Below are 27,603 nucleotides of genomic sequence, written 5' to 3'. Positions count from 1 at the left end.
AGTTCTCTAGTAGTTTCTTCGGTATCAGTCCTGTAGATGAAATAACAATAGGGATGGTCTTGATATCTTTCAGCCTCCACTGTCTCCTGGTTTGTTTCTCGAGATCTCTCTATTTTGAAATGTTTTCAGTGTGCCTATAAAGAAGATTGTTGATTATTTGGAATCGTTGATGTTTAGTCCTCATCTTTATTGAGCAATATGAGGTCTGGTCTATTGTGAGTTATTTTCCGGTCTGTGAGAACCGTGCGATCCCAATAGAGCTTGTGATGTTCATTCTACAATACAGCATCCGAATGGTAATTGTAATAAGTGCCAATTCTTGACGAAGAATCTTTGCAACAGCATCATGTCTATTTTTGTACTCCGTGCCCGCGAACTTCTGACATCCCCCGATGATGTGCTGGATAGTTTCATGTGTCGCACAGCCATAACGACACTGAGGCATCCTTGGCGATATATTTCATGTAGTTCCTTGTTGGAATCACCTGATCCTGGATGGCGAGCATGAAGCCTTTTGTCTCAGGAAACAACCTTCCGGAAGTCAACCAGTAGTTCGACGCAGATATGTCGACGTAATCATGGTTGACCTCGTTCGGGTGCCTTCCATGCAAAGGTTTGCTAATCAGTTTCTGCATTTTACTTCCTGCAGAGTGTTCGACGGTTTCCAAGTGATCCTGTTGTAGCTTTAACGGTGTTGATTTATCAAAAACACAAACTACTCGATGGAGTTCTGACGAAGCAGCCTTGCTCAGGAAATATTTTCGAAGTCCTTCAATTTCCTGGGACATACGGTTGGACAACTCAACAATTCCTCTACCCCCAAGATGTCGTGGCAGCTCTGTCCGTTCTATTGAGCTTTTGGGTGATGTTTATTGTGTTTTGTCACCATCGTCCTCATTTTTCTCTGTAAGGCTGCTAAATCGGTGGTGGTCCAAGAGATGATACCGAATGAGTACCTCAGCGCTGAGCAAGCTTAGGTATTGAAAGCTTTTATCAGATTCTTGCTGTTAAGGCCAGTTCTCATTATCCTTCCCAATCTTCGGGTGAACTCCTCCGTTAGTTCTTTCTTCATCTGGCTCTGATTGATTTTTCTTGCCTGTTTTATGCCCAGATACTTGTATGTGTCTCCTTCCTTTAATGCTTCAATTTCTGCACCCTCCTTAAGTTTGAACGTACCATCTTCTATTTTCCCTCTCGTTATGTTCAGCAGTCGACATTTTTCTAATCCAACCTTCATTTTGATGTCTTCCGAGAATCCTTCCACCATTTTCAGCATCAGTTGCATTTGCCTCTTGGTAGATGCGAAGAGTTTCAAATCGTCCTTGTAAAGGAGATGATTCAGTTCCATCATAGTTCTACTGCCCCTTTTGATGGCAAATCCGTAGTCCGTAGAATTCAATCTATGAGACAAGGCATTCAGGGCCATGCAGAACCACAAAGGGCTCAGCGAATCTCCTTGGAAAATTCCGCTTCTTATTAGAATAGGTCCTGTTGTAATGGAGCCATCTGCTGCTTTCATTTGAAGACTAGTACGCCAGGTCGACATGGCGTTTTTCAGGAACTTAACAATATTAGAATCCACCTTGTAAATCTTCAAGATAGTCAAGAGCCATTCGTGAGGTATGGAATCGAATGCTTTCTTGTAGTCTATGTACGCAGCGTAAAGATTCCTTCGCTTGAAGAACGCTTGATTGCAGATCTTCTTCTTCTTCTTCTTCTTTATATATAGTCATTTCTGCCTGTTTTACTTTAATGCAATGTCGTCATAAGTCGTCGTTCCATCGTTTTCGCGGGCGTCCTACACTTCTTCGTCCTCCCTGAAACTTATCTCGGGAATCTTTACTATCCGCTGTTCTGTCATCCTGTTTATGTGTTGGTTCCATTCCCGTGTTCTGTTCTTTACCCAAGTGTTAACATTGTCAACCTCGCATATGCGTCTTATGGTTTCATTTGTTTCTCTATCCCACAATGTTTTTCCTGCAATTTTTCTCAGTGTTTTTATCTCGCTTGTTTCCAGGCATTTTTGAGTTCTGCTTGTTTGTGGTCTCGTCTCGGCGGTGTAGGTCATAACTGGTCTAACAACAGATTTGTATATTCTAGATTTTGTTTCTGTTCTTATGTGCTTATTCCTCCATATCATTCAAACAACCTGCTATTCTGTTGGCTTCCATTGTCTGTTCTCTCACTTCCTCTTCTATTGATTGCACATAACTGAATCAATTATTAGTTGTTCTTCGCACCCTTGGCTCTCTTTGGTGCATCCTTTCTGTTGCATGGCGATGATGTTATTCCTTTCGCAATGGTTGTGAATTCGATTTGAAATGCACGATGTGATTAATTTGTACATCGTTGGAATACATGTGGTTGGTCGGTATTTGGATGGGTCTTCTGTATTCCTTTGGTCTTTAGGTAACAGGTACGTTGTGCCATGTGTAAGGAATATTGGCATTCTTTCAGGATTTTCAATGACATCATTTATTGCGGAGGTCAATTTGTCATGCATGATCCAAAGTTTCTTGATCCAGAAGTTCTCTAATCCATCAGGCCCAGGTGTTTTCCAGCTGTGTAGTCCTCTAATAGCTGATTTCACTTCTTTAATTGTGATCATATCATATTGCATCGGCTCCTATTTTATAGCTTCAGACTTTTCATCTTCAATCCATCCGGTATCTCCATTGAACTGAGGTTTCGTTAATAATTGTTCGGTCCAGAATTGTTCAATGGCTTTCTTTGGTGGTAACTTTCCATTTTCTTCATCAGACGATGTGAGTGACCGGTAAAAAGTTTCTTTCGACCTTTCGAATGAATTATTGTCTCTTGCCGGCTATAATTGCTTTTATATCTTCTCAGGCGTTCTGCATACAGACTTAGCTTTTGCTTCAGAGTGTCGAGGCAGTGGAGAGCTGTAGCATTCTCCGTCTCCCGTTCTGTGTGCGTTCGGTTTCTATCCATGATTTCTTTGGCAGCTTTCACAACCTTTCTTCCGCGATTCCCGTTCAAGTACTCTGTCAGTCGTCCAATGTCTCTTCTTTGTCTCTCTGTTTTGTGTTGAAGACGTTTCTGCCATGGTGGCGCATATAATTTGTGTAATTTTGGACCATCGTTGTGCGTTCGGCGAATTTTTGCCCCTATGTTTTTAGCCGTCGTTAGCGCTGCACAGTAAAAAACTAGATGAAGATATTCCAATGAACTTCCATTCTGTAGGTACTCTGGTAAAACGTCCTTATTCAAGATGTCGATTATGAGTGACAGTTTCTTGGATGTATTGAGTCGGGGAGGTGCTATTCGATGAAGAGGATCTGTTCCTTCCCGTTTGGCAAAGTATCTCCTCATCTCAGAGTCAACTTGTCGGTGGAGCTCTTCCCTATCGTCCTGGTGTTCTGCCTCACTTGGGTTGCAAGATGGACTTTCAGCGTCAATTTCTTCTGGATGTTGTTGCCCAGGCATGTGAATTTCATCAGAGGAGTTGGTGTCGCTGTCTGTTACTGGCGGACGCTTAAGATCTTGTTTAATTGCGTCGATTCTGGCCATTGGTATTAGTTCATTTCTCAGAATTATGCGGTACTGATCTGCCACCCGTTGTTCAGTGACATTGAGATTTGGGTAGGCGTTGCAGAATTTCTCATGGAGCCTTTTCCTATAGTTGTTCGTGTTCCACCCAAGTCCCGTGATGAAGTTATATATGCGCACAATAGTTTCTTTCATGGACGTTGTCCACTTCATGCGCTTTCTATCTAACCCCGCTTGGGTGAGCACTGGCTGAATATCCTGCGCAGCACCTTTAGAGGTTCGAGTCGGCAATTGAATTGGACTCGTTGGTTGCTTCTTTTGCAGCAGGAGCCCGCTTCCTCATCATCCTGCCACCGACGAATTAAGATTATTATGACTTTAGCCTTGCGGCTTTCACACTCCTCTCCAGAGGAAAATTCACTTATCCCAGATATCAAAAGGATTAAGCTCTGTTGGAGCCCTTTCCAGGTTTTCGGGCTCGTGGTGGTGGTCGGGTCCGGGTCGCTCCTCGGCTTCCTGCTGTAGGTTGGATTCCTGCTCCACCCGCACTTCCTTTCGGAGCAGACGGTGTTCCTCTGAATTTCCCATGTACTTGCGTACAGTTCTCGCCGTTCCCAGCAGTACCGCCTTCTGCATGACTTTATAGATATTTTCGTCCAACTGAAGCTTCCTCAATTTCTCTAGCAGTTTCTTCGGTATCAGACCTGTAGATGATATGACAATAGGGATGGTCTTGATATCTTTCAGCTTCCACTGTCTCCTGGTTTGTTCCTCGAGATCTCTGTACTTTGAAATTTTTTCAGTGTGCCTATCTAGAAGATTGTTATTATTTGGAATCGCCACATCGATGAATAGTGCTCTGTCCTCATCCTTATTGAGCAATATGAGGTCTGGTCTATTGTGGGTTATTTTCCGGTCTGTGAGAACCGTGCGATCCCAGTAGAGCTTGTGATGTTCATTTTCCAATACAGCATCTGGATGGTAATTGTAATAAGGAACCTTTATCGAACTCAGAAGTTGGTGTTTCAGTGCCAATTCTTGGTGAAGAATCTTGGCAACGGCATCATGTCTATTTTTGTACTCCGTGCCCGCGAACTTCTGACATCCCCCGGTGATGTGCTGGACAGTTTCATGTGTCGCGCAGCCATAACGACAGCTATCATCCGCCACTGAAGCATCCTTTGCGATATATTTCATGTAGTTCCTTGTTGGAATCACCTGATCCTGGATGGCGAGCATGAAGCCCTCTGTCTCTGGAAACAGCCTTCCGGAAGTCAACCAGTAGTTCGACGCAGATATGTCGACGTAATCATGGTTGACCTCGTTCTGGTGCCTCCCATGCAAAGGTTTGCCAATCAGTTTCTGCATTTTACTTTCTGCAGAGTGTTCGACAGTTTCCAAGTGATCCTGTTGTAGCTTTAACGGTGTTGATTTATCAAAAACACAAACTACTCGATGGAGTTCTGACGAAGCAGCCTTGCTCAGGAAATATTTTCGAAGTCCTTCAATTTCCTGGGACATACGGTTGGACAACTCAACAATTCCTCTACCCCCAAGATGTCGTGGCAGCTCTGTCCGTTCTATTGAGCTTTTGGGGTGATGTTTATTGTGTTTAGTCAGCATCGTCCTTGTTTTTCTCTGTAAAGCTGCTAAATCGGTGGTCGTCCAAGAGATAATACCAAATGAATAGCTCAGCGCCGAGCAAGCGTAGGTGTTAATCGCTTTCATCAGATTCTTGCTGTTAAGACCAGTTCTCATTATCCTTCTCAATCTTCGGGTGAACTCCTCCGTTAATTCTTTCTTCATCTGGGTCTGATTGATTTTTCTTGCCTGTTTTATGCCTAGATACTTGTATGTGTCTCCTTCCTTTAATGCTTCAATTTTTGCACCTTCCTTGAGTTTGAACGTACCATCCTCTATTTTCCCTCTCGTTATGTTTGGCAGTCGACATTTTTCCAGTCCAAACTTCATCTTGATGTCTTCCGAGAATCCTTCCACCATTTTCAGCATCAGCTGCATTTGTTTTTTGGTAGATGCGAAGAGTTTCAAATCGTCCATGTTGCCGGCAATTGAATTGGACTCGTTGGTTGCTGTTGTTGCTTTGGAGCTGTAGCTTCTTTTGCAGCAGGAGCCCGCTTCCTCAACATCCTGCCACCGACGTCCCGCATGCTGTCATGTCCAGCGCCGGCTCCAGACATGCCCTGACGATCCCCAGGCAGCGACTTGTTTCCGAGGCTTCTCGTAATCACCATTTCCATGGGTTTGTGCTCCCCTTTCTCGGTTTGGGTGAGGGGTAGAGAAACGGGAGCAAAAAGAGCACCCCTATAAAGGATATGAAACAGAGAGGATGAAGGAATGGGACTGCGGACAGCAGGCGTAGCTGGCTGCACCGTCTACGTCGTTACGATAGCTACCCGGCAGGCCATCTACTAGATAGCTGCCAGGCAGGCCAGACATTATTATTATTATTATTATTATTATTATTATTATTTGAACCGGGGTCGTTGTAGCTCGATTGGCCTTTCGGGAACTGCGACCATGTAAATTTTTTGTTATCTACGCTACTCACTCATAGGAACCCAAGATGGTCCAGTACCGTTTTCTGCTTCTGATCCACAGAGCCTACAAATCTCATCTGCTCACTTTCCCATACAGTACAGATGATATTTGTATTTGCCTTATTCTCACATACATAATTAATTCTCTGGAACGCTGTGAGCCGCGAAAGAATTGCCTTGCCCAAAGGCAAAAAAATTCTATGTGGAATATTCTACATATATCTCGTTTTCTAATTAATCACAATATTGCTATTTATTATTCTCAAGACGTCAACACTGGTAACTACTTGGTTGTTATCTCATTATTATCAACATCGAGAGATGATCGGCATTTGAAGCGTTGCTGAGGCGTTCGAAGAAAAAAAAGACTTATACGGCGATTACAAACCAAGTTATCCAAATCAAAACGTCCATTCTTTATCGAAGACTCATCAGACAAAAAACTATATGTGATGAAATTGAGTACCTAATTTGTTTTTCATTCGCATTTCAGATTATGCATGGAACGTGATATCAGAGTTTGCCACGGAACTCCTAGAAACTATTACAGGGGAAAAGGTAAGTCATTCATTATTCTAGCTCACACCCTCTCGTATATTCATTTTTTTTTTGGTCTTACTGGTCCCGCATCTTCAGCAGCAAAGAAAACTATTATGTCGAGGTTGCAACAGTCCGTTCTATTGAAAAATTCTTTGTAATTGATAAACAAACGATTATAGAACTGACTAACGCAATGAATCTAAATGAAATGAACTACGAGTTAGAATCAAACTCGACACCTTTTTTTTTTCATGTAGGTATATCTGATTCACAATTGAAAGTATTACTTCATAACTATACCGTATTGATCAGTTGAGAAATTCATAAACAACTTCTCAAAGATTCCGAACGAATTTTGGTGATAGGTTTTTACATCCTATCCGTCAGCTGTCTCTCTGTGGATTCCAAAATTTTTCTCTTGAATGATTTTTTTCCTCTATCAGACTCTGCTACTCTAAGTGTGACTCTGAATTATTTTTCGTAATTATGTCAGAAGATTATGCAATCGTGTTTAAAATGTTTCTGCAAGTCGTCCATCATCGACGTAAGATGTAAAAACATTTCTTGCTCATTTTCCTCGTGATTGAATAGACGTAGATCAGCCTCACTGACTTTAAAACCGAAATTCAACAGAAATGGAATTTCCATTCCGAAAGAGTGGTTCCAGCAAGTTCATAAAATCTAAGTTTTAGCTTGCATACTTTCTCTATTCCATTATTGTCCGATCGTAAATTGGGTTTGTCAGGCATTTTTTGACCCAGTTGCTAGCAACAATTTACGGGCAGGAAACAAAACTCCGCTAGTTACATCAGTCACGAACTCAAACACGGTCCACTCCACCGACAGAATGCTGCAACTGCTCATAATCGGTAACCTTTATTGACTTAATGATCTTATTGTGCTTCTGGAACTAGAGCCTTGAGAGAAATATGGCATGGTCCGATTTTCCCAAGGGAGGATGGTGCTCGACATCAGAAACCAAGTCGGCATCGTTGACTAATATGAGGTTTAATAATGAGGGGTTTCGGTGTTTACGAAAACGTCTAGGTGCGTTCACTAACTGAAAAAGATGTTTTGAAGGACAATAAATAAACTATCAACACCAGATATGCTAGGACTAAAGGGACGAACAGGGAAGGAGAGCAGAACATCATTCACGACATAAATAGGTACACACTCCCCCATAACCAATCGCGGTCTCACCATTACATCTGAAAATGGACTAGCCAGGTATACTAACTATCTGGAATCCCAGGGTGCAACCAAGAATCCGCGATAAAAATAAATGAAGGGTGGTAAGCTTTAATAAACGCAAGTAGTTTCAAGTATTTTGAGCAGAGAGACTGGAAGTTGGTATAAGCAACTGACCACTCCTCAAGACTGCTTAGTTTTTCGGGTTTTCTGGAGCAACCCCGTGTGGGGTTGCTAGTCCCCCATCGAGTGCCTCAGCAGGTGGCAGATAGGGGATGCCTGCAAGATCTAGGTGGTATCGGAGAAATCAAATATCCGAGGTGGACCAAAACTAGCACAGTGTAACATGGTGGGTGGCTGCACACAGCTGCGGTTCCCCATTTTAGGAGCGGCTGAAATCGAAGTTGAGAAAGTGAAGGGGATACTGCCCAATAAATTTCTCCCCTGGAAGTTCGTTCTGTCAAGAGTCATTCGAGGCAACTGTGTGCACTTTTGCCTTGAAGCTAGGAAAATTAAAACATATGCATAAGATAGAGAATTATCTAATCTATAATAAAACATCAAAAAGCAAACAAACAAAAACGTTTTGTTTCCGCAAAAAAAATTTAATAGTGAAAGTCGGAGTGCGTTCACATGCCCCGTATTGCGGCTAAGTGTGCGCACCCTCACGCGGTAATTGAACGCAGGCTTAGTGAAACACACAATCAAAACAAATCACATGATAATGTCATCAAAATGTTGCAATATTAGAGAAATGCTGTTTATTATCAATGCAGAAGCGCCTTTTTACAAGCACTGTTCGTGGTGAACACAACACTAACTTGATACATTCGCCTGTTGGATGCTCTTCATATTTTTCTGAGCAAATAGGACAATATTGATCGAGTCTTAACCAAGAAAATCAACAATGTGATCATTTATTCCTCACTGAACAAATGCCCATATAATGAATCTATGCGCACACTTTCCCCAGTGAGCCAAAATTTGAATTGACGTTCTTATAGAGTTGAGCAGCTAGGAGAACCTAAAATTATTTATTATATATTTAGATTAATATGCGCATGATCGAATAAAATATTGTTTAACACTGTCGAACTCGGAACTTGGACCTAGCAGAATTTGCAGAGGTGCTTAAAATTAACCAGAAAACTAGTGAATTTGATTGATTGCAAATAGAAAGTTAACGATGGGTCGCACGGCGCACTCCTATGAAAAACTAATTTGGCGATTCTGCGCCCTTGCTTCACCCAAATGAACCCCTCTTTCATGACATTGCATAGTTAAGGAAAAATGAAGCAATGGCCCTCAGTCCCGGGCAGGTATTAAATTACCAGAGGGTGCAGAGAATCTCCCCATCTTGACGTGAGAAAAAAAGCAGATACTTCGTTCACTCAAATCGCAGGAGATAAATATAATAACTCGGTTGTATTCTCGTCCCTGCTATAGGATGAAAATGGTATCGTAGGAAGTTGGACAAATCAATAAAGCTTTTTATAACTTCGTCGACGTTTCGGAACCGGTGGTTCCTTTTTTTTTCATTATAACAAGTTATAAAAAGCTTTATTGATTTGTCCAACTACGACACCCTTTTCATCACGATAAATATAATAATGGGCGATTTCAATGCCTAAGTAGGAAGAGATGAAGCGGTGGAAGGTGTCGTAGGTCGGTTCGGTCTAGGAGAAAGAAATGAAAGAAACGAAAGACTTATCCAATTTTGTACAGAAGAAAATTTAACCAATAAAAATACAATTTTTAGTTTAAACCCAAGACGCTCGTATACATGGAATTCTCCACAGGATGATGGCTTACATATATTATTAAGAAATCAAAGTGATCACTTCATAATAAAAGACGTATATCCTGGTGCCAAGCCGACATTAATTCAGACCACATCCCTCTTATAGAAAAGTTTCATTTCAGAGGAAAACTGATAAGATCCAGCGGAAAAGTGGGAAGATTTGATAACAGGGCTCTGAGGGACAATGACAGAGCTAAAGAACTTGAACTGGGGATAGAGGAAGACTTCAAATGCCTTGGGCCAACAGAGGGGCAGACTGTGGAACAACTCTGGGAAAACGTAAAAGTGAACATTAAGCAAACAACTGAGAAGGTAAGCGGAAAAAATAGGCAAGAAATGAAGAAATCATGGATGACGGAGGCAATACTTGATAGAACGGAAGAACGACGTACGGCTAATTTGAGAAATGGTACTGTTCTGTACATAATTCACGGACATACGGAGGAGGATAAAAGAAGCAAAGGAGCAATGGCTGGAAGAACAATATCAAGAAGCAGAAAAATTAAATGAAGTACATGACTCCTTCAATTTGTATGAGGCATTTGAAGAGATAACAGGATAAGGATTATTTCAGATGCATAGCACCTGCTGATATGAATATCAACAAGTGTTACGATCTGAATTGAACCAGCCAATTTGCCATCGTCAGTGCACCAAATGGAGTACGCTCCATCGAAGAAAAGCAGATGCTTACCATGGTTTCGGTCTCATTTAACCTCGACAGAGCAACATAGCTTCTTCTCCGATAGAGAACGTTTGGAATTGACGGACTCTTATTCAATACTGAAATTTCAGAGAGTTTCACGACGATAAGAGGACTGAGGCAGGGAGGAGGATTGAGCCCACTATTGTTCATAACCCTTATGGAAGATATAATAGAGAAAAGCAGACAAAGAACTAAAAAGGCTACAGTGGGTTTTCATAGAATGGAAAGAAAAGGATGTGTTTCGGAGCTAATGTTTGCAGATGATTTAGTAGTATTGGCTAAAAGTGAAGAAGAATTACAACAGAACTTGAACATCTGGTATGAGGTTATATCGGAGTATGGGATGAAGATGAATAGTGGGAAAACAAAGGTTATGGCGGTGGCAAGACAGAAAAGAAGAATGTATTTGGGAGGGCAAAAAATCGAACAGGTAGACAGATATAAATATCTAGGAGTTACTTTTGAGCAAGAACTGGGACGGGTCAATGAAATTGACAATAGAATAATAAAGACAAACAGACTATACCACACCATGAGAAACTATAGACCACTTGGTGAAGAGTTGTAGAATATATCATTTTCAGGGTGGTTTCGAAGACATTCATTCGGTGACCGATTTTTTTTTGTGATGGGTTACAAATTTCAAAATTATTTAATGAGTACCTAAAATATAAAATTCAATACCCCTCTCGTTTTTTCCTTTCTTTTTTGTTTTCAGATTATTCTTCGTCAACCATCATAGTGGAAAGAATGGAAGGAAGTTTTTGGATTTTGTCATATGAAGAAGATGTCCTTCAATATAATAATTTCAGCTTATTCTTTACACAAATACATCATCATTACACTTGAACACGCTAACAGAGAGTTTTTTCTGAGGTTTTTACCTCTGTTTTTTCATGTATCATACGAAGATATGTATGCAGGGGCGGATGGGCTACCTCGAACCGGCCCGGGAATTTTCTTTCAGACCGGCCCACTTCAAGAACGAAAAAGGTACTTTTAAGGTGGGGGTTCAGGGGAGTAGCTAGCATGAGTTGCCATGAAGAAGACATTTTGATGAGCAGCCCCTAAAAATGGAACCTTAAAAGCAATTTTCAATTTTTTTTTACAATTCAGAAAACTGTCAAAAAATTGAGCAGACATTTTGTGGGAACGAAAAGGCGATGAAAAAATTGTTCCCATATAATTGCAAGGGATATTAAAAAACACCTCCAAAATCGTTTCGCGAGAATTTTTTTTCCTTATTCATATAATTCTTTCAAGAAATTAATCTTTGATTTCCTGCTTTAAGTGAAAGTTTTCACCTAGTTGGCGGATAGCATGCAGGCATTATAAGGAAACACCAAAAAAATTTTTATTGTCTATATAGAACAACTACTCAATTTGATTTTTGTCCGTCTTCCAGTTTCTAAGAAAAAAATCAAACATTTTTTTCATATGCTTTCTTCAGGAAGCTGTATATAAACATGGGCTGCTCAAAAAAAAAAAAAATTATATGAAAGACCCACTGTTTTTCAACTATAAATCGACCCTTAAATTAACAACTCCTTTACAATCTGCATTATGTTAGTTTTATATTTATTTCAATCCATTTTCTTCAAAACAACTCTGAGTAAATAGAATCAACGGAAAATCTGTCCATGTTGTCTATAGGTATGGTTGAAAAAATGAAAATTTTCAAATTTTCTCACATTTGACATCAAGTATTTTTTGAACCATACACAACATGGATGCATTGTTTCCGAATTTCGATTTCAAATTTCCTCAGGGTAATTTTGAATGAAATTGGTGGAATCTTAAATAAAAAAAAAGGTTAGAAATAGTATCCCTGTACCATTAATTTCTAAGCCAGTCGACACTGACGAATTTTTACTAATTTGAAAAATGGTTTTTTAGTTTTTTACCATAATACCTTTCCATGATTATGTTAGATAGTTTTTTCGATATTATATTTTTATATACCTTGAAATATCATCATATTAATTATTCACTTCAAGATTTTGCTAAACGAATAAGGAGCAATCCAGTGACCCATTTATGTAAGACACTCACTGTACCTACATAAATTTTGAAGAAACACCCATACATATTATTCAAAACTTAAATAAAATCTATAAACTATTGATACTGCAACTAATTAAAGGGCGATTAAGCTAAACACGCCTTATGTTGCTAGTTTCGTGATGTGGAAAACACAAAAATTTAAAATAATGATAATTTTGACTGTAGAAACAAGAAAATTGAGTTGTAGGAGTTTTTTGTTGAGAAATAAGAATACTTATATAACTCTGTAGATCCCAAAGAAGAGACCTTTCCTGTCAGAAAATATATATTTTCTCAATAACCTCAACCTTTTTAGGAGATTTTCGTTTTACATAATTGAATTGCAAATACTAAGTTGGCCGACATAGATTTTGTTTTTCCTATAGCAAGCAAGCTTCTGTCAAATAATATTAAATAAAGTAATAAAGTAAAGTTTGGTAGTGTGATATTAAAAACAGAGGTTTAATATCACATAACTAAACTTTACTTTCACACCCCGTGTCCCATGGACTGGCAACTCAAAACATTCGTATAAGGCAAGTTCAGCATAATAATCATACAATCACTTGTAGAGTTTTTTGCAACTTCTGTATTTCATTAGGTTTCAAGCCACCCTGTTTATGACAGTTGTTAAGGAAAAATTTAATTTTATCAATATTATTTCCAAAACTTATTGAAACATATATTTATTGGTAGTTTTCCCAACATTCATTTTGAATTGTTTTTCAATATTTGTAAAAAAAAAAAATATCCGCCGAGGACAAAAAAATGGTACGAACTGACCAGCCCTCTGGCCCAACAATCGACCGGCCCACCGGGAATTTTCCCGGTTTCCCGGTGGTCCCATCCGCCCCTGTATGTATGGTACCCCGTTGACATTTTTCCTCTGCTTACACTGAGATCTGGAACGAGGAACAGATTCTTAGGATCTGTCTCTTGTTGCTATTTCTTTACACCCGCTTCATTGTTTTTCAGATTGTAAAAGTTTGTAACACTCTTTTTCAAAAGAATATACAGGGTGTCTCAAGTTCGAGTGTCTATTAGACGTTTCTGGAGAACTAGACATATTTGAAATCTGAAAATTGAGTTTATGATATTGTTCGGAATTCTCTAAAGAGCTAAAATATTTTCGAAGCCCAAAAACTTCCGGTTATACAGGGAGTGAAAATAAATTGGACGAAAAATTTTTTTTCAAGTTTTCCATTCCTGGTATGATCGAGTATTCAATAGTGAATACATTTCTGTTGAAACCATTGTATTAAATCGAATAGTTTTCAAAATATCCTAAAAAAACTGGAAAAAAAGTCAAATTAATTCAGTCAGTAATATGTTCATTATTCTTATTTTAAATATCCTGAGCGTAAACCGTTTTCACAACATCGAAGAGGAAGGATGTGAAAAGGTCATGCATCTTTTGGATTTCAAAAATATCATCACAGAGTGTTTCAAATTTTGTGTTGAAAATTGTGATCTTAAATTGGCCATAACTTCAGTTTTTCATATTAGAACCCTATTCTTTTATAATTGTGTTGGATTCTGCGGTCAAAAATAATGATAGTTTTCTCACATGATTATGCTCCTAAATTCAATAATTTCTGAGTTATTTGAGATTTTCTGGATTTATGGTGTACGTAGAGTCAAATTGATTGCATCTAAAAAAATTCAATGAATATTCTTTCGAAACCATGGGAACGCTCTGTACCCATAGAAGATAAATTATCTGTTAATAATTCACAAGTGTCAGGTGTTATTGTTATTCGTTATCTTCATTTCTCGATTTAACAAAATGAACCGTTATTCTAATTACGAAATTCTGGATCTATTTTATACAGGGTGTCCCGTAAAGACCACGTCAAACGAAAACGGAAAGTAGATCAGACTGTGCTCTACCTGATGTGAAAAAATCGTTCATATGAAAGTCTCACAGTTTTCGAGATATTTGATGTTTTATGAAAATGTTGAATTTTTTCACTTAAAATGCTTTCTCTCTTGCGGAAGCTACAATTAAATACTTTTCGAATCAGTTTTTTTTCCGTAAATTTTGTTGAATGATTACTTCACTTCATGCAATGAAAAATACCACAAAATATTATACAGGGATTCTGAAAAAAAAAATTAAAATTCATGTTCTGAAGGAAGTATTTTTTTGTGCTGAATTCTATCTGACGTGATATAAAAAAAAAGACACTAGACCTTTTCTGCATATTACGTTGAAAAGTTGCCTATTTTGTGAGGATTCCGAAAAGGTAAAATACAGGTGATAACCGTCTTCACGAAAAAAGATATTTGAATGTTTATCGAAAATGAAGCATTTCTGTGAAAACCTGATTTTTTCACCTTTTCCATAAATACTTTCATTTTGCACTTCCTGCTGAGAATAATCAGTCAACAAATCAATAAAATGTTATTAAGATGCTAATTAACTGACTGAGTTTTTTTATTTCTTTTTCTTTGGCTAAAGAACTCTCGAACATCGAAATGATGTGATGCGATTCAATAATTCACCAGACTTAAATCCTCTAGATTTTTTTACTGGGGTTTTTTAAAAAAATGAAATTTATTCGAATCCTATAAGAGATGAAGCACAACTTAGGGACCGCATTTGTATTTCAGCAGCCAAAATAGCGGGAAGAAGTTTGTATGGTTTGAAAAGGTAATTTCTCAATAGATCTAGGGCATGTATTAGCGAAGGGGGTGGTCATTTTTATCATTTGCTCTAATAAGAATCCTGATTTTTTATAATTGATATTTTTATAAAGTTTCTTCACAATAGATTTGTTGATGTTGAAGGTCCTGTGCGTTATTACATTATATCATTACAATTAATGAATACTTTCATTTTATAAGTAATAAGGACTAACTGACATTTTTCAAGAGAATCATTCAATATGTTACAGCAGAATCTGCAAAATGAAAGAATTTGCGGAAAAGGTGACAAAATCAGTTTTTCACAGAAATGCTCCATTTTCGATAAACATTCAAATATCTTTTTGCGTGAAGAAGGTTATCACCTGTATTTTACCTTTTCGGAATCCTCACAAAATAGGCAACTTTTTAACGTAATATGCAGAAAAGGTCTAGTGTCTTTTTTTTATATCACGTCAGATAGAATTCAGCACAAAAAAACACTTCCTTCAGAACATGAATTTTAATTTTTTTCTTCAGAATCCCTGTATAATATTTTGTGGTATTTTTCATTGCATGAAGTGAAGTAATCATTCAACAAAATTTACGGAAAAAAAACTGATTCGAAAAGTATTTCATTGTAGCTTCCGCAAGAGAGAAAGCATTTTAAGTGAAAAAATTCAACACTTTCATAAAACATCAAATATCTCGAAAACTGTGAGACTTTCATAAGAACGATTTTTTCACATCAGGTAGAGCACATTCTGATTTACTTTCCGTTTTCGTTTGACGTGGTCTTAACGGGACACCCTGTATACATTGTGAATGTGACAGAATTATTAGTAGAACCTGCCGGGCCTTCAACGAGAAGTATCCCCATTTACCTTCCATGACGGAGAAGATCTTTAGAAAATAAGTTTCAAAAATAGTTGATGATGAGGAAAATGTGAAAATTAGTGTTTTGACCTATTTCAAAGCGAATGAAAATGCATCTATTCGAAGTGCAGCTCATGAAATCGATTTAGACAGAAATTCAGTGCACCGAATTTTGAAAAAACACAACATGCATGACTACAAATATGAGAAAGTTCATGCATTAGAACCAGGTGACTACATAAAAAGGTTAAATTTTTGTAGAGGAATATTAGAAAAACTTGAAAATGATGAAAAAGTTCATTTGGACAGACGAAGCAAAATTCAATAATGAAGGACTATTTAATAGAAAGAATTGCCACATTTGGAGAAGTGAAAATCCTCATAGAAAAAGACAAAGAAACCCCCAGAACAAATTTAGTATTAATGTGTTTGTTCTTTTGATGAACAATAAAGTGCGGTACTACATTTATGAAGAAAATTTAAATACAGAAAAATATTTGGAAATCCTGAGAAATTTTGTTTCTGAGTTTTTGGATGAACTGCCGTTGAGTATGTCGACTACCGCATATTATCAATTAGATGGGGCTCCGGCACATAGTTCGCACGAGGTGTCTGAAGAACTGAATGCAATGTTTGGTAATCGGTGGATCGGACGCCGTTCTTCACTGTTTTGGCCCCCACGATCTCCCGATCTTACTCCCTTAGATTTTTATTTATGGGGTAAAATAAAAAACATAGTCTATGAATCTCCTATTGAAAGCAAAGAAGATTTGAAACGCGTTTGAAGGATGCTTTCCACTCGCTAAAGGGGGCGGAAATTGAGCGAGCGACTAACCGAGGTGTTTCAAGACGTATTCGAAAGTGTGTGGAACAAAATGGTTACCATATTGAAACTCTTACCTGATCATTCATTTTGTTGATTTGAGTTTTGAAACGTATTTTTATTTTTATTACCATAATTTATTTATAATCATAATTCGGTGTACTGAAGTAGCGAATCTATTTAATGTGTTTCCTATTGAAGAGATGAATTCTCACTCGCTTCGAAATAAGTCGAAATACTAATTTCATCAACTGTCCTTTTTTTGTATTGTTTTGAATTGAACTCTTTTAATTTCACATTGAAGGTGACTGAATTTCCGGACTTTGGAAGATTGAAAATTTATTGTCGCAATTGGTAAAATTTAATAGGTGTGATTTACCTATCGGTTCAATAGTGAATCACCTATTACCCTGTTGATAACTTATCTACCTGTTTTCTATTTTCTTTCGACCTGTTCTGTTTAAATTTACCGATTATTTCTGAAAACTGAAAGTCAATTATTGTGATTTATTTTCTGGCTATTGATCTTTGAAAACTGTTTGGAATTTAACCTGTGCGTTTTGGTGGTATTCGAATTTCAGTAAATTTTCCGGACTATACGAAGCGACTTGCGATTGTGTGCGGCATTTCTCGAATATTTTCGGACTTTAGTGGGACTGATAGAAATTTTTTTCGAGTAACGTTGGACTTTAAAAATTTTTGAAAATTTTTTTGAGATACATCGGGACTTGGATGGTTTTTGGTGCGCCGGGACTTAGATTTTTTTTCTGATACACCGGGACCTAGACTTTATTTTTTTTTTTTGGTTCACCGATACCCACTTCGAACTTAGGTGAATAGGTGGGCTAACGATTAACTTACCGGGTTGGACTTAAACGGATTGTGAAAGACATACAGAGTGTGAAATATTGATACGTTCGGAATCGGACTTAGTTGAATATAATATGTCGAACATGGATGTGAACCGGTTACTCAGTGATGAACTTATATACGAATTACAACTGAGGGGACAATCGGTACCGGGTACTGTGATGACTAAACAGAGTCTGCTACGACAAGTGATTCAGTCTAATGAACCTCTACTACCTCCAACATTATTGAATCCCGCCTCCGAGATTGAGATCTGTCAAAATAAACTCACCGATTAGGTGGAATCCCTTCAGAATTTCAATCATAATAATGCGGTTAAAGAATTTTCGCGAATTTATACCAGATTAATATACATTCAAGGCAAGCTGAACTTTATTGTCGCTGCAGACACTACACAGTTACAATTGATTGAACAAATTAAGGCGACTACAGATAAGGCGTTGGAGACACTGGAGGAGCTGCGTAAGAGGAGTGATCGTGAACAGCCGCAGACATCCAACCGAGATCAGAGGTCTCTTTTGGATGTAGAGGTGCCCAGTTCACCTGGGATGTCACCGATCCAACCGGAGAGGATATCAAAGGTTGAGACATCACTTATGGACTTAGGAGATGGTGTCGACCCTCCTGCAGTAGTCAATGTCTCACGTACCGGTACACCTGTAAGGAATCCAACATTAGAACAGGTCATGAATGAAACAAGGCAGACATGTAGAGCATTACTACGACAGTTACCAGTGATACCCATCACAAAGTCACAGGACTGTGGGACAACAACACCTGAGGGTCCGACACAAAGTAGATGGGTTAATTCCACACGAAGAGTGTCTTTCCCTCATTAACTGAAAGAAGCATTTCTGCCAGTTAACTACGAGGAGAATCTGTTGGAGGAAATGAAAAGGCGAACACAAGGCCCTGAAGAAAAGTTGCTTCTGTATGTTACCCGGATGAAGAACTTGTTCCAGAAACTCACCTATGCAAAACCATCCGAGGTGAAGCAGATCCGACTTATCCGACAGAGGTTGATCCCGTCCTTACAGCAAGCCTTGGCCTTCCAGGAGACCAAGACTTATGATGAACTTCTCCGTAAGGGAAATGTTTTGAACTGGTCCATTGGCAGATGAGCCAGTACACCCGGCCCCGGCCACCCTCCAAACCAGGTTTTGTGGAGGAACCTCACCTGACATACAGTCCCCGTCAACTGAACCGAGATCAAGCAAGTTTTTCTATGGATACTGTAGAACAGGTTCGCCAAACAACTGATCACAGGGAATCAGTCCCGCCGACACCAGCCAACCAGACACGATTTTCTTCACCGGGGGAATGCTGTCCGAAGCCGCTCAGGTCCAGAGAGTCAATAGTCCAACAACAGGAATCATACCGTCCGACTTCTGAAGACAGGTCCGAAGGTCGATCCCGACCTTCAACACCTTAACCCCGCCGTCCAGCCGAAGATAGCCACGCTGACCGGACCGACCCACCATCAGGGAGGAGAGTGTCCTTCCAGACACAGTGTTTCCGATGTGGTGGATATGGCCACATGCGTCGAGAATGTCGCAGGCCACCGAAAATCTTCTGTTCTCGATGCCAGAGGGAGAACATTCTCTCACGAGACTGTCCGTGTTCGGGAAACTGAAGGGGAGATTGGAGGCGGAGTCGACCACATCTCCCCAAATCTTGACTCCACTGGCACCGACTACCTGTAATGATAACCGTCCGTTAGTAGAGGTCAGAATAGCCGGCAAACACTTCCGAGCACTGATAGTTACCGGAGCGACCAGGAGTTTCTGCAGTCAGGCCGTATCCGATCAGTGTGAAAGTAAAGGAATCACAGGACAAACAATGCACAACAGTTTCGCAGTAATAGCGAACGGACAAACCACCGTCACACCGAAACTGTACACCACCACCGTGGAAATTTCCGATTGCACACTGCCTGATTTGAAATTCTTACTGGTACCAAACTTACCGGTTGACATTATTCTGGGGATGGATGTTCTGTCGACTTTCAAGTTTTCCGTCTGATCTCGAAACCGATGACTCCCGTCGAAACCACCCCAGAAGTTCACACCGCCGAAGAACACCTATTGGAACTGACGGAGTCTCAGAAACAGGAGCTGGAAGCGTTTCTGAAAGAGGAATTAAAGAAGTTTGAAGACCTATATGGTACAACCGACCTGATTGAACACAAGATCAAACTGAAACCTGGCACCGAACCGATCAAACAACGATACCGACCCCTAAACCTGAAAATGCAAGAGATCTTCAATCAGGAAGTAGACCGTATGCTGACTGAGGGAGTGATTGAACCCTCCAAGTCACCGTGGAGTTCACCGGTAGTATTGGTCAGGAAGAAAGACAGAAAATACCGTTTTTGCATCGACTTCCGTGTCGTCAACCAAGTGTCTGTAAAAGATGCATAACCGTTGCCGTACATTTCTGGGATTCTGGATAAACTGCGTAAGGCGAAGTACATCTCCACACTGGATCTGAAACAAGGATACTGGCAGATACCGTTAGCAAGGGAGAGCCGTCCGATTACTGCCTTCACAGTTCCTGGAAGGGGACTGTTCCAGCTCACCGTCATGCCGTTTGGCCTTCACGCTAGTCTAGCCACATTCCAGAGATTGTTAGACACCGTTATTGGCCCAGAAATGGAACCGGAGGCGTTCGCTTACCTGGACGATATAGTTGTCATGGGGGAAACGTTCGAGGAACACCTAGAGAAATTAAGAGAAGTATTCCGGCGGTTGAGAGAAGCCAATCTTCGTCTCAATCCCGAAAAGTGTGATTTTGTGCGAAAATCCCTAAAATAGCTAGGACGTGTTCACTTCCGAAGGAATCCGTACCGACCCGGATAAAGTTTCCTCTATCGTAGCATTCCCAGCGCCGAAAACCATCCGTGAATTGCGCCGTTTTCTGGGAGTTGCTAGCTGGTACCGCCGTTTTATAGAGAACTTTCCGATGTCGTTGCACCGTTAGCTCACCTGTTAAAGAAGAAACCACGTTGGAAGTGGGGTGAGGAACAACAAAAAGCGTTCGACCTCCTGAAACAAAAGCTGACCGAATCACCGATACTGGCCTGTCCGGATTTCAATCAACCGTTCGTCCTGCAAACAGACGCCAGTGACGTAGGCCTTGGAGGAGCCCTGACCCAAGTTCTTGATGGAGAGGAAAGGGTGATCGCCTATGTCAGCCGTACCTTGAACACCGCCGAAAGAAATTACTCCGTGTCCGAAAAGGAATGTCTCGCCATTGTTTTCTCGATAGAGAAACTGCGACCATACCTGGAAGGATTTCATTTCACCGTAATTTCCGACCACATGAGTCTGAAATGGCTGAATTCCATCAAGTCCCCGTCCGGAAGAATTGCTCGATGGGCCGTTTTCCTTCAGCAATTCGACTTTGAAGTCCAATACCGGAAAGGTGCCCTGAACAAAGTCGCCGACAGTCTGTCCCGAAACCCGTTACTGTCTGTAGATTCCGTATGCCTGGCCGACGTTGAAGTTCTCTGCAGTTGGTACAACAAAAAGCTCCAAGAGGTACAAAGACACCCAGAAGATTTCGCTGACTACTCCGTTGAGGATGGGAAACTGTATCGTCACTTCTGGGACTCTTCCGACTTTACTGAAGTTGGATCCGGACAACCATGGAAGCTCTGTGTACCCACCGAACAACGACTGGAGGTCCTGAAAGAAAATCACGATTCCGAATTAGCTGGTCACCTGGGAATCTCCAAAACCATCTCTCGGCTAGCCCGGAATTATTACTGGCCAGGGATGTTCAGAGATGTCGCAAAATACGTAAGAAACTGCCCATCCTGTCAAAGGTACAAAGTATCACAACAGAAGACGCCTGGAAAAATGCAACCACAAATGACTGATGCACCGTTCCAAGAGGTCTGTACAGATGTGGTTGGGCCACTACTCCGTTCCAAGAAGGGAAATTCTTACGTAGTGGTGATGCAGGACCGTTTCACGAAGTGGGTTGCTTGCCGTCCGTTGCGGAAAGCCACCGCTAAAACCGTTTACTCAGCCCTATATTAACAGGTTATACTCCGATTTGGCTGTCCGAAAGTGGTGATATCTAACAACAAGGTACAGTATGACAGTAGACTGTTCAAAAACAGTCTCCGAGAGCTAAACATTGCTCACCGTTTCACCCCTCCGTATACACCCCAGTGTTACGCCGTAGAACGAGCCAATCGTACGTTGAAGACTATGATAGGTCAGTTCTGTGAAGCCGATCACCGTACTTGGGATGAGAAATTAGGTGAACTAACTTTCGCCCTGAATCCTGCAAAACAAGAATCTACAGGATTCACACCGGCATTTCTGAACTATGGAAGGGAACTAGCAGTCTCAAAGGCAATCTACTCGTCAAACACCCAAGACGAAGACACCGAGAAGACAAACAGAAGCCCAGAAGAAAGTAGAGTAAATCTTACTCACCGTACAGAACAAATCCGTCATCTTCAGGAGGCCTATGAGTTTGTCAATACCAGGTTGTACTGTGCATTTGAGCAGCAAGCTCACCATTACAACCTCCGTCGAAGAGAAGTTCGTTTTTATGTCGGTGATACAGTTCTGGACCGTGCTAATCCGTTGTCATCCGCCGTTGATAGCTTTGCAGCCAAGTTGGCTCCGAAGTCCTCTGGTCCGTATACCGTTGTGAAAGTAATTTCACCCGTTGTTTATGACCTGAGAGATGACAGTGGTAAGAAAATCACTAATATTCATGTAAAGGATTTAAAACCGTTCCATCCGTCTAATCATTAGTAAGTACACTGTATAGCAACCGTTTACATTACTCAATTGATTACCGTTCTGATGAATCCGTTCCACCATAACCGATAGATCTAACCTGGCCCTGCCAGGGTTGGATAATTCAAATGTCTGTTCCGTACAATTTCGTTTGTTCTGTGCAGTTTTTATTACCACCAGACAGGACCGTCTGACTGTCTTCAATTAAGTAACACAACACAACACCTACAACAGAAAATTCCGTTAATTCACTGGAAGAACAGGAACCGTTACAGTTAATTCAATTTTCTGTACTAATTGCGGGACTGATAATAAAAAGTGAGATTCATCCATCCTGTCTGTCTCTATTTCACCCCTGTGTCACCGTTAAATACAATAACCGAATAAAAAATAGCAACAGAAGGCTGACACCGCTTACACCGATATTACAAACTGGCCTGAACGGTAAGTGAAATAGAACATTACATTTGTATCTCCTTATTAAAATAACCGACCGAATTTACCGTTTCTTCCGAAATTCCACCGTACACCCTGTTATCCCTCTGCTCTAGGGTATCAGTATACTAAATGTTTCTCTCTCATTTTTATGCAACCTACAACTGCTGCCGATTCCATCACCCTCGGAGAAGTTCACCACCGTCACAGGGGGAGTCAACGACGCTGTCTGGTATTCCAAACTACCCTGGTTGGATGATATTGGCAACTGTTAACCCCCATGGCATGTGCCCGGAGCCGGCCTTGCGAAGTCCATCCTAAAATGGTCCAGAAATAACTCAACGATCGAATCGAAATGGTACTCACTTTGAAGATTCCATCCTGCGCTGTTTTCACGATTTTTCGGCATCTCTTTCACCGATGGAAATGGAAATTTGGAACCACCCTTCGTAATTTGACAATTGGAGGTTAGCTGATAGCAAAGAGGAACAAGAGATTTCACTCCTCGAATTTAGTTCCCGAGTCTACGTCAATGGTGGGGCGACCTTCGCAATGCTTTGCCTCGAACCAATTTCCCACTTGCCTTCTAGATGCGAGGGAGCCAATCAGATCGCAGGAATTTCGAATGGCCAATCAGATTGAAGATTCAGTCTAACAGAATCTGCTGGTCTCGTGTTTTGATTGTCAAATTGAAACCAAATAATCCTTGGTTAAAAGTGTTTTCGTAATCCAATTTTTTCATTAGAATAAAGAAAAGTCATCCATTTATGAATAATATCGATAAATATGCCACTATACTTCATTCACTTTTATTTTAGCAGTCGGTTGTCCATGGAAATTTGACACATTTCACTCTGTATAGTACGAAAATGTGGAGTTATGACGCTTGTCAAAACATTTATGGGTTTTAAATCAACGCTATGTTGCCCGTTCTACGTAAAAGTTTCTGTTATTACGTATTTTATCACAATGTCGAATCTCTGCGGAAAATATGTGACGAACATAATTGAAGTTCATACAAACTGATTGAAGGCATACCAAACCCAGTTATTTGCATGGAAAATACAAGAGATCAGTATAATATCATAATATGCACTAGCTTGAGGAGAGTTAATGTTCGTTATCTTCTTTGGCTTACATCATTTGTAGATTTCAAAAATATTAACCCGAAGATGAAATGCATATGATGCAGTGGTTGGGAATGGGTATCTTCCGAAGGAAATAACAGATAATTACAAGAATATTAAACTCTTCAACAAAAATCATCTTGCATCAATATAAGTAAAAGGAATTGCAGGAAGTTTCAAGTTATGATGAACTTCACCTTTGAACAAAAATTTCACATGAATAAACAAGTAACATGTCAGCTTGCGCGCATTTGTGGCTATTCATCTCAATACATTGATGTAATAATAATAATTAGATATTTATTAGTACCTTAAAGCATTTACATAGTATAGGACAAGTCAAATGAGAAATAGAAAAATCCATTTTAGGGAACTTATTCTCCGATGACATTTATCGAAAATCCTGTAGGAAACGTTATTTCGCATTAATTCACCCAAAAATAAAATTCTCAAATGCCACCACTTTTTTGGGTCTCCCAATAGAAGGAAATTCTTTGTCATCCTCTTCATTCGCAATCTTTCTGATTGTGGAAATATCCAGCTGAAATATAAGTCGTTTAGATTCAAACGAAACATTATATTATATAATACATTCTCTTATATTGAATATGTTCGCTACCGTCTGACGTATTGTGGATTTTAGAATATCAGGGTATAACTATTTGAATGAGCGGACCTGAATTCTAAATAGCACTTCCTGAAACCCTTTCTCTTTCTTCAATCAGTTTTGGCATTTTCGTAATAAAAATTGATATTAGTTGTGGCAACGACGCGACGTTATGACATTAACGACATTTCATGAGTGCCAACCTAACTTCGTTCTACTTACAAAAACTTGAGAAAATTATTTCATGGCCAACCGACTGCTAAAATAAATTTGAGTGAAGTTACAACCCGCTGTCAGATAGACATCAAAATAGAATTGTGGAGGATTAACAGGTGTTGTGTACGTAAATGAAACATATAAATCATATAATTAGGAATATTATTGTACTTTTAGTTAATATACGTACATTGTATATGTCACAAGAAGGGTCTCACCTGATGATCTAAATATATTTCGTTTCTTGTTGAACAATTTGATTTCGGAATAATGTACAATTGCCAATCGGTTGACACTAAGTTTCATAAATTTATCGTGATACTAAAATCACTTATTGACATAGCTTGTCCATTGAAGAAGGTACGCCATTCCTTTTCGGGAAGACCAGCTTGAATAACTCCTGATATCCTTGAGGCTAGAGAGTACCTGAGAGGTCTTCACTGGCTCAGTAAGAACTTGAAAACAACTGACTCGCAGGAAAACTACAAGGCTGCAAAATCCGAATATTCTCAGTTAATTAGAAGATCCAAGTCAGATTACAACAAGAATACATCATTTACACATCGGACAACCTCAATAAAACTGTCTGGCAACTTGTTAATCGTGAACTAGGTAGAGATAATGATAAGGTTAGTGCATTATCTCTCAATCTTGATGGTGAACACATTTCATGCCCTAAACTCCTGGCAGAAGCATCTGGAAAATACTTCACAGAGGTTAACGCACAGTCCCTACTTAGCTTCTCTGGAAGCAATATTTCGAGAGTTTGCACCACTCAGAAAATGCTGAATTGCAATTTTTATTTTTTTCCTGTGACCCTAGATGAGGTCCTATCAGTTATACGTGGTCTCAAGAATGGTGGAAGCGCAGGGTTGGATCTTATCTCGGCAAAAATTCTTAAGTCGGTTGCTCCTTCCATATCGGAACATGTGGCTTATCTTATAAATTCGTCCGTTTCCTCCGGTATCTTCCCAGCTATTCTGAAGCAGGCCAGGGTTATTCCTGTTTTCAAAAAAGGCGCTGATGACAACATTTCTAAGTATCGCCCCATATCAATTCTGAGTCAATTATCTAAAGTATTTGAAAAACTAGTGCACCATCGTATGAGGGAATTTCTGACCAGATTCTCAGTATTGTCCAATCAAAAACATGGTTTTAGGACTGGTAAATGCACCCAGACGGCTTATACCAAATTCTTGGAATTTGTTTACGATAACTTAGATAAAGGTGATCATGTTGCGGGGATCTTTTTTGATCTTTCCCGTGCGTTCGATTGCCTTCAGCATAGGTTTATAGCTGATAAATTATATCAGATGGGTTTCAGAGGTATATTTCTGGAATGGATTCTGAGTTACCTCTCTGATCGTGCCATATTCGTCCAAGTGAATGGAAATGTTTCCACTAAGTATCAGAACAACCTTGGTGTCCCACAGGGTTCAATTCTGGGACCACTTATTTTTCTTTTGTTCATCAACGACTTGCCTGATTACTTGGTTGATTACCTTATCGAGTGCATTTTGATTTTGTTCGCAGATGACACCTCACTGGCTATCAAAGCTGGTAGCCTAGTCGAATTAAGATCCAGATATGAGCTAGTAATCCATTTCTTCAATGAATGGTGTCGAAGTAATTCACTCATCGCGAACGTGAACAAGACTCAAATAATCAAGTTTCGCTTGCGAGGGTCGACACCAGTTTTGCCATTGGTTGTCAAGACTCGTGAGGGCGCTTTAACGTCTGTTGAATGTGTCAAATTTCTTGGGTTGCACGTGGACGAGTTTTTGAGATGGAATTCCCATATCGAACATCTGTCCAAAAAATTGAAACGATCTTTCTTTGCCATTCATCGTCTCAAGGGTTCACTACCGTTGGATGCATTAATAAATATCTACTACGGTATGGTAAATTGTCACCTCAGCTATAATGTAGTCTTGTGGGGCGCGTCTTCTGGTACCGATCGAATTTTCATTGCTCAAAAGAAAATCATTCGGTTGATTTTTGGTTTGGGCCCTCAGGAGTCCTCAGATCGACATTCAAGTATTATGGAATTCTCACATTTCCATGTGTTTACATTTTGAATTGTCTCCTGCATGTAAAACATAACATCCGTAACTTAACGAAGTGTTCTGACTTTCATCAATACCAGACACGACACAATAGTATTCTATGCATACCACAGCATAGCACTAGTATATTTGAATCATCACCTTCTTTTGTGGGGATCCAGCTATACAATCATATTCCGAAAAAGCTGAAAACATTGGATACCAAGAGTTTCAAAAAAAAGATCAGATCTTTATTGATCAATAAATGCTTTTACAGCACCCAGGAGTTTTTTTGTAACTCATTGAATTGATTTATGTTTCATTTATCTTTGTGGTCTTGTTACTTGCATTTAAGTGTTTATATTCGCCTCGATATTCGCATTTTTCTTTTTGCTTATGTTGACTTGTCGTATACATTATTCTATGTCCAAAGGATGAATAAAGAATTGAATTGAATTGAATTGAATTAGCATTATATTCTTCGAATGGGGAATTTCACTTGTAATGACGCTTTTTTTGTCGTCCACAATTTTTGTGAGGTTAGAAGGTTGGAATGACTTCGATTCGTAAGAGTTACAATCGTCTTCTTCATAATTCAACAGACAATCATATTGACTATATCAATGTTTCTAGAGGATAGTTCGTGATAATTTGAAATTCAGAAAATAATAATAATAATTATCTGTTCCGTCTGCTAGGTTATGTTTGAAAATTTCGAATTTGACGTAAGGGACTCCGCCCATTTCTGCTCAAGGTCAAAGTAACACGCAGCGTCATAATAGTAGAGTGAAATCTCTTGTTCCTCTTTGCTGATAGACTACAGAACTTCGTCACGTCACCGACTACCGACAGCACCACCGAAGCGGACAC

At 39.7% G+C, this 27,603-nt stretch overlaps 1 protein-coding gene across 2 annotated transcripts in view; it reads left to right on the top strand.

Moving 5' to 3' along the window:
- LOC123312907 (aromatic-L-amino-acid decarboxylase) overlaps positions 1–27,603 on the top strand; it is a 602,665-nt gene that overhangs the window by 484,588 nt on the left and 90,474 nt on the right. For both annotated transcript variants that reach the window (XM_044897485.1, XM_044897483.1), the window contains exon 9: positions 6,562–6,626. In XM_044897485.1, the coding sequence (XP_044753420.1) occupies positions 6,562–6,626 (65 nt within the window). The remainder of the gene's footprint in view (positions 1–6,561; positions 6,627–27,603) is intronic.

The sequence above is a fragment of the Coccinella septempunctata genome, chromosome 5 (assembly GCF_907165205.1).
Source record: "Coccinella septempunctata chromosome 5, icCocSept1.1, whole genome shotgun sequence".
In the NCBI taxonomy this organism is placed as follows: Eukaryota; Metazoa; Arthropoda; class Insecta; order Coleoptera; family Coccinellidae; genus Coccinella; species Coccinella septempunctata.
This window is presented reverse-complemented; position numbering and strand designations above follow the sequence as displayed.